This window comes from Budorcas taxicolor, chromosome 1, assembly GCF_023091745.1.
Source record: "Budorcas taxicolor isolate Tak-1 chromosome 1, Takin1.1, whole genome shotgun sequence".
Lineage (NCBI taxonomy): Eukaryota > Metazoa > Chordata > Mammalia > Artiodactyla > Bovidae > Budorcas > Budorcas taxicolor.
In genome coordinates, this window is record NC_068910.1 from 88971866 (window position 1) to 88980840 (window position 8975).

Below are 8975 nucleotides of genomic sequence, written 5' to 3' on the forward strand. Positions count from 1 at the left end.
CTGCAGTGATTTTGGAGCCCAAAAAAACAAAGTCTGACACTGTTTCCACTGTTTCCCCATCTATTTCCCATGAAGTGATGGGACCGGATGCCATGATCTTTGTTTTCTGAATGCTGAGCTTTAAGCCAACTTTTTCGCTCTCCTCTTTCACTTTCATCAAGAGGCTTTTTAGCTCCTCTTCACTTTCTGCCATAAGGGTGGTGTCATCTGCATATCTGAGGTTATTGATATTTCTCCCAGCAATCTTGATTCCAGCTTGTGTTTCTTCCAGTCCAGCATATCTCATGATGTACTCTGCATATGAGTTAAATAAGCAGGGTGACAATATACAGCCTTGACGTACTACTTTTCCTATTTGGAATGAGTCTGTTGTTCCATGTCCGGTTCTAACTGTTGCTTCCTGACCTGCATACAGATTTCTCAAGAGGCAGGTCAGGTGGTCTGGTATTCCCATCTCTTATAGAATTTTCCACAGTTTATTGTGACCCACACAGTCAAAGGCTTTGGCATAGTCAATAAAGCAGAAACAGATGTTTTTCTGGAACTCTCTTGCTTTTTCCATGATCCAGCAGATGTTGGCAATTTGATCTCTGGTTCCTCTGCCTTTTCTAAAACCAGCTTGAACATCAGGGAGCTCATAGTTCACGTATTGCTGAAGCCTGGCTTGGAGAATTTTGAGCATTACTTTACTAGCATGTGAGAAGAGTGCAATTGTGCGGTAGTTTGAGCTTACAAATAGTAAAAAATAACATTTTGGTATCACAATTTTATAAAATACAGTAACCATTAGTTAATATGATAGTAATTCATCATAAGGTATTCCTGGCTCATTTTCTATAAATTTATTTACTAAGTCATCAAAATTTATATTTTTAACAATTTCATTTTCAATCAACATAATTACAAATGATGTCAGTTATGCTAGGCAGATGTTTTACAACAAACAATTTGGATATTTTTAAAGTTAAAAGTGTCATTATGATGACACAGCTAAAGCTATTAAGAATATTTTATAGATGGACAATATTGGAACATATTTTTTATAAATTATTTCCAAGTTTTAGTTCATATGGAGCTGTTGATTCTCAAGGAAAACTGTTCCTAAAAAGATTTATCTTTTTATACACATCAATTTCATATTAGCCTGAATTTAATTTTAAAAGTAAATTTATATAATAGCCTTTCTATATTTTCTCTGAAATTTCTTTAGCTTATATGGCAGAAAAACAAACATGACTTTAAGATTTGTAAATAATTTAAAGCACTTGCTTATGCATTCTATCACTATATATTTAACTACAATGAAAAATATTAATTGTCTTTATTCTTAATAATTGATTCACCAAAAATTGCATATTGTAATCCAGTTTGCACATATCAACTATCTTTACATTTAATTTATATTTTTAGCCTATGGCTAATTACTTTGCAATGTTGCAGCAGCTTTCAAAAATAGAACCTGGACTCTAAAAAGTTCCAATAATTCCATGATATGCCTTATTGAAACGTCAAATATATGCATTTATTTTGTTATAATGTACTGACAAAGTTTACTGCCTGAGCAGTTATCTTTTCTAAATGTTAGTTCAGTTCAGTTCAGTCACTCAGTCTTGTCCGACTCTTTGCAACCCCATGGACTGCAGCATGCCAGGCCTCTCTGTCCATCACCAACTCCCAACTCATGTCCATTGAGTCAGTGATGACATCCAACCATCTCATCCTTTATCATCCCCTTCTCTCGCCTTCAATCTTTCCCAGCATCAAGGTCTTTTCCCAAGTGTCAGCTCTTCGCATCAGGTGGCCAAAATATTGGAGTTTCAGCTTCAGCATTAGTACTTTCAATGAATATTCAGGACTGATTTCCTTTAGGATTGACTGGTTTGATCTCTTTGCAGTCCAAGGGACTTTCAAGAGTCTTCTCCAACACCTCAGTTCAAAAGCATCAATTCTGTGCTCAGCTTTCTTTACAGTCCAACTCTCACATCCATACATGACTACTGGAGAAACCATAGCCTTGACTAGATGGACCTTTGTCAGCAAAGTAATGTCTCTGCTTTTTATTTATTTATTTATTTATTCATTTATTTTCCCAGTGGTCTGTCTTATCGACAGCTGGATGCTCAAGCCTTAAGGGCGTACTTCTGGAGTGGGTACAGCCGCTCCTTCCGCTGCTGCTTCTTGGTCTTCAGGTTCTCTTCATGCTTGTTGAGCCAGCGGCACATGGCACGTGTTTTCTTGGGCCGCAGATACAGGGGCTTGTACTTCTTGCCCTTATAGAATTTCCTGAGGTTCTCTTTCTGAGTCTGGTTAATGACGGTCAGTACGCGGGCAATGGATTTACGAACCACTCGGATCTTGGAGAGTTTGGAAGCCGCACCGCCTGTCACTTCAGCCACGCGCAGCTGGGACAGCTCCACCTTTAGGTCTCCCAGCTGTTTCAGCATCTCCTTCTTGCCGCGATGGTCTCGAGCCTTAATCTTGGCCTCTCGGGGCCTGGGCCTGAGGTTGGGAGAAAACTGAGGTGGCACTAGGCCACTTCGCAACGCATCCTATGGGTCAGGCTGACAGATGGATTCTCAGGTCTCGCCACACGCCCTCCATCCCGGCGCCTGAGCCCCACAGCACGCAGATGGCAGCCTATTTTTCCGCACTCCTCTACTTTTTAATATGGTGTCTAATCATGAATTATTCCATGAGCTTCCCAAGTGGTGCCAGTGGTAAAGAATCCACCTGCCATTTCAAGAGACACAGGAGACGCAGGTTCGATCCCTGGATCAAGATGATCCCCTGGAGCAGGAAATGGCAACCCACACCAGTATTGTTGCAGGAATAATCCCTTGGACAGAGAAACCCGGTGGGCTACAGTCCATGGGGATGCAGAGTGGGACATGACTGAGTGACAAAGCACACGCACACATATGCAGTTTTCATCCTTCTGTGACTGACCTACTTCACTTAGCATAATATCCTTATTTCATCCAGGTTGTTGCAAATGGAAGAATTTTCTTTTCAAGGCTATAATATCTATATCTGTACCACATTTTCTTTATCCACTCATATGTTGATGGATATAAGGGTTATTTCCAAATCTTGGCTATAAAACATGGTACCTGAAGTTAACAATATGGTATTGTGCACTTTAAAATATATTAAGAAGCTAGATCTCATATTGTGTCCTTACCACAAGACCTAAACACACACACACACACACACACACTCGCCCAAAAACATAAGGACATTTTTGGAGATAATGGGTATGTTTAATAGCTTGATTGTAATGATATCACAGGTATATGGGTGCGGAAAACATTTCATGGTGTAAACATTAAATGTGTGTGATGTTTGATCAGTTATACTTCAACAAAGTTTAAAAGGAAAGAAATAACATGTTTATTAGAAATTGACACTTAAAGGAACCAAAACTCACTTCGTCTAACTTATTCATAAACAGAATGATGTCATCACTTTTGACATTCTCAAAAGAAGCTAGTTTAAAATAATATTACTAATAAACATGCTGGCATCGTTTATAACAGATTTCATCTAGAAAGGAAATATAGGGTTAGCCCTTTTTATATTTTTGGTCCATATAAATAACTAGCTTCTCTTGTGCACAGAATTGGAGTTTAAAGTTCACCTTTCCTGTTCTCAGTTTAAAATTTTACTGTTCAGTTCTTTCTATAAACCTTAAGCAATCCTTAAATTCATAACATATAGTAAGTTACAAAATTGTCCATTTGGTTCTGTGGCTACTGCACTAAGCTAGTAATTTTGAAGTTTGAATCAGTGTCTGAAATGCTTAGTCTTTCAAAGCTCTATCTTGACTTACATACATTACATATGAAAAAATTATGATATTTAATATTAATGTGAATTCTGTTTGTAAAGTTTGCATATTGCTATGTTCAAAATCAGTATCAATTAACTGAAACTACTAGATTCATTGCAAAGAAGGTGTGAAGTGATACAAAATATATTTCCAAAGCAGTACTCAAGTTAAGCTTTGATTATAAAAGTTAGACAAATTTAAATCGAATAAGTTTTAAATAAAAATGCAGTACATAAAATGAAAGCTTAAACACAGCAATGGTTTTAATAAAGGCTCATTTAAAACTGTGATTCTTGGCAAGCATAACTATTACTACGTTAAACTATAAAATCTATATATTCACAGGGCAAACAGTATTCTCTTTGTTAAGCCAGAGAATTAAAAAAAGAAAAAAAGCTATTTCAAGCTACACTAATAAATTTTTAGTGAGTCCTTTCAAGTATCTTGCCAAAACATTAGATAGGTTTAGGGGGGTGCTTGGCTGAAAATTGATCCATAATAAATTGATTGATGTCATCACTTGACTATATGTCTTCTACGTCCTATGATTTAGGTTGCAGTACAGTTGGATATGTATTTGACCCATCAAGAATTTCTCCTGTGACTTGTTTAATTATAAAAAGTAAATGGAAAAAAAGTAAATGAGAAATATCCATTGTACCCAAGTTTTACTATGTACAACTGCAAATATTCATAATGATAATTGTAAAAGCATTGAATACTTTTTATTCCAAGAACTATTCTTGGCACTTAAGATACTTCAGTGAACAATAACAACTCAGTCACAAGACTCTCATGTTGCTTCTGTGGTTCTGAAAGTAGCCAGAATCACATCTAACTTTCTGGAACTATATGAGCTGGGGTAATTATCCAAAGTTTGTGTCTTAAAATGTGTTGAGATGTTGAATATGTATACAGTAGAAGACTCATAAAATATCATGGTTTCCTACAAAGCAGAATACTTCCTACAAAGTCCAAAATACTTTTCTATGAATAGATATGCTGCTAAGTCACCTCAGTCGTGCCCACCAGGCTCCCTTGTCCCTGGGATTCTCCAGGCAAGAATACTGGAGTGGGTTGCCATTTCCTTCTCCAGATATAAACACATGTAAAATAGAATCAGAAACAAAATTATTTACTACAAAAGTAAAATGTGCAAGGTACTGTGGTGGAAACTATAAAGTAGAATAAGACATAGTCCTGCACCTAGTTCAAAATCCACTCTTCTGACTCAATGCTTTAAGAACACAGAGGAAATACTAATCATAGCTTTAGGCACCATCTGGGCAAAAGTAGTAAAGCTGAGACCCAGTCCAAAGCATTCAACAGAAAGACACTCCCACCTTTGTTCTTTAAGCATGAGACGAGTGAGAAGGACTTATGATTTTATGAAGGAAATTGCCATATTTCAGGAAGGAAAATAGTGGGTCAGGAAGACCTTCCATCTCCCTTGCAATGAGAAGTGAAGACCTATTTTATCCACCCCCACCTATTGGGAACAGGAGGTACCATTTGTCTCAACATCACACTGAGCTTGAGGGGCAGAAGCTTGGGTTCATTTCTCATTACTTTTTCCATGCCCCTCTTCTCAATGGACAGGCTTTCGAGCCAGGAGCCTTCCAGAGCCCCAAGACTCACTGTAAATGCCTCCCTGCTCTACACAGAGTGTTTGTACAATGCTCAACATTGAGATACTACTGTCTTATTTAGTCACTGAGACTAGGCTTTCCAGTTTTCCTGACAGAGTGCAAAAGCACCATGTTCTCAATCTCCTCATGATCAGGAATACATTTTTAAGCCCTGTAAAGATAACTCAATAAAATAAGCTTTGTTTACTGAAGAATGCAGCAACAGTGGAAATGTTTACATTTAATTCTTTTTCTGGCTGTTGCACACTTGCTTCTGGCAAGTAAAGGTCAGAGTATACAGGCTCCATTCTTGCTGGTGCCCCCAGAATTTATATCTTCAACCAGGTATAAAAAGGCTTATATGATAGAAAAGACAAAGCTGAAGTCCCTCAGAGCTAGCAAAAATATAAATAATTGCTGGAGGCCCAGAGGGAATGGCTCCTTGCCATTTAGCTTCTGAACACCATTATTGTCCTTTCTAAAAATAGATGATAATGTTCCTTCCTAATGATCTACTTTGGAAAGTCAATCTCTTTGTTTAAATTTTGCAATGGCTTGCTTTAGAAAGGTATCAGTTCAGGTCAGTTCAGTCGCTCAGTCATGTCCGATTCTTTGCAACCCCATGAATCACAGCACGCCAGGCCTCCCTGTCCATCACCAACTCCCAGAGTTCACCCAAACTCACGTCCATCGAGTCGGTGATGCCATCCAGCCATCTCATCCTCTGTCGTCCCCTTCTCCTCCTGCCCCCAACCCCTCCCAGCATCAGGGTCTTTTCCAATGAGTCAACTCTCTGTATGAGGTAGCCAAAGTACTGGAGTTTCAGCCTCAGCATCAGTCCTTCCAATGAACACCCAGGACTGGTCTCCTTTAGGATGGTATACATGCATCAAAACAGACATATAGAATAACTAGAAATATAGTATATCCAAAATGACATATGGGTGCAGTGTGAATAATACATATATGTATTATCATAAGTAATAATATATAGACCTTATTTCATCGAATAGGATCTGTCCAAACTCATTTACCTGGAGGAAATGATTGTACTGAGAAGAGGTAAATGCTAATGGCTCTAGCCCCTTTTTGGCTTTCAGTCCAAGTTCTTATGGCTTATTTGCCCAGCTAACTGGCCAGGAATGAGTGAAAAGAGCAAGTAACTAGTGGAAATCTTTCTGTTCTGCAAAGTCTCATTGGTGTATCAGAAAGATTAATTGCAGAAGCATTGTGTCCTGTCTACGACTGTGCCAACAGCTTGAGACTAAGCAGTTGTGCTTCTAAAACACACTGAAGGGACTTCTGGCAGCCTGACCCTTCCTCCTGTGCTTCTCCAAGTTCAAGTGTAAAAGATGAGAAAAGAAACACAACTACATGAAAAAAACAGCAGCAAAAAAAGTGAACAGGAGTTTGTATGACCTTCTTAACACACTGTTCAGAAACCAAAAATGAGATAATTAGAATATTATGTCATAATTGTATTTGGTTTTGGAAAGCCATTTATTACTGTCACTTAGATTCCATCTTCTTTTTCTACATCTAATGGATAAAACATGTAAGAATGTGAACAAAGGTATGCAGACCTTCAAGTTATAATTTCACCTAAACAATATTTTATCATATAAACTACAAATGACATATCTATTTCTGTCCCTTAACATTCTATCATGTATTGTAGTTTTTTCAGTTCAGTTCAGTTGCTCAGGCATGTCTGACTGTTACCCCATGGACTGCAGTTCGCCAGCCTTCCCTGCCCATCATCAACTCCCAAAGCTTGCTGAAACTCGTGTCCATCGAGTCAGTGATGCCATCCAACTGTCTCATCCTCTGTTTTACCCTTCCCCTCCCACCTTCAATCTTTCCCAGCATCGTTCCCAAAGTCTTTTCCAATGAGTCAGTTCTTCACATCAGGTGGCCAAAGTATTGGAGTTTGAGGTTGTATGTACTGTAGTTTTTTATGTACCTATATTTTCATTTTTACAAACTAAAACTACCTAATACAGAATACACATGTAATTCATTTTAATATTTTCTCAGATCATATGGACCTACCTTTTGTACAAACTCAGTGAATCACTGAAGCATCACTGTACTTATATTCAAGGACTTTGGATTTAAAGTGCCATAAATGGAGATCCCAATTCAGCCACCTGACAGTTGTGTCTCCTATGATACTCACTCTCATTTCTTCACCTGCAAAATGAATAACTCATTCATTTGTGTGTGCTCAGTTGTGTCCGACTCTTTGTTACCCCATAGTCTGTAGCTTGCCAAGCTCCTATGTCCTTGGAATTTTCCAGGCAAGAATACTGGAGAGGGTTGCCATTTCTTCATCCAAAGGGTTTCCCTGACCCAGGGATTGAACCCACATCTCCTGCATCTGATTTTTTAACACTGTACCATCTGGGAAGCCCAGGAATAAATCGTACCTAGAAGCATTGGATGGCATCGTCTACTCAATGGACATGAGTTTGAACAAACTCTGGGAGATAATGAAAAACAAGGAACACTGGCATGCTATAGTCCATGCGGTTGCAAAGAGTCAGACACGACTTAGCGACTGAACAAGAACATGAAGCATTAAATTAATGAAATGAGTTTATACAGGTAAAATGCAAAATGTAGTGACTCACACTTTAAAAAAATCTGGCTCACTTCTCCTCTTCCAAACTTCAGTAAACACTGGTGGATAAATATAAAAATGACTATGACGGCCTTACAGGTTCTGATTTGTCCGTGGGTTACTATATATATATATATGTATATGTATATATTTGCCTATAAAGAGCCTATCATGGATGTTGTAGCTTTGGACAGGATTTCTTCAAATTTTACATTTGAATTTGAGTAAAAATATAAATATTTATTAAATACAATCCTGCTAAAATATCAGAATATTAAATATCTTCAATATCAAGCATGCATGCTCAGTGACTCTGTCATGTCCAACTCTTTGCAATCCTATGGACTGTAGCCCACCAGGCTCCTCTGTCCATGGGATTCTCCAGGCAAGTATACTGGAGTGGGTTGCCATGCCCTCCTCCAGGGGATCTTATCAACCCAAGGATCAAAAGCACCTCTCTTGTGGCCCCTGCACTGCAGGTGGATTTTTTTTTTATCACTGAGCCACCAAGGGATGTCCAAAAGTAACTATAATTCACTGAAAACAGTAGAATATGGTTTTCATATTCATAATACCCTCCTCGCATTCAGATGTGCTCTTAAGCCTATGATGCAGCAAAGGGAAGGCAGATTAACAAGGGATACTTGAGTGCCACATGAGCCAGAACAAGTCAAATCCTATGAAACAGAGCCACCTAGCAAAGAGAACTAACTGAAATTTCAAAGTTCTCTTGACTGAAACATGTATCACCAGATTATAGTATGGATCTTCGTTGAGTTATGATGGAGTTTCATCTGGTAAACCACTTTTGTTGAAAATAACTTAAGTGGAAAATGGATTTAATACACCTAAACTACCAAGCAATGTTAGTCTCAGTTCAGTTCAGTTCAGTCGC

General features: G+C 38.3%; 1 protein-coding gene across 1 annotated transcript; it reads right to left on the reverse strand.

Moving 5' to 3' along the window:
* Positions 1-2120: 2120 nt before the first annotated feature.
* Positions 2121-5407, reverse strand: LOC128052235 (60S ribosomal protein L35-like). Its single transcript, XM_052644731.1, has 2 exons — positions 5319-5407; positions 2121-2499 (listed from the first exon to the last, which is right to left on the reverse strand). The coding sequence occupies exons 1-2, from the start codon at positions 5405-5407 to the stop codon at positions 2121-2123; spliced, it is 468 nt and encodes a 155-aa protein (XP_052500691.1).
* Between the last annotated feature and the right edge of the window lie 3568 nt (positions 5408-8975).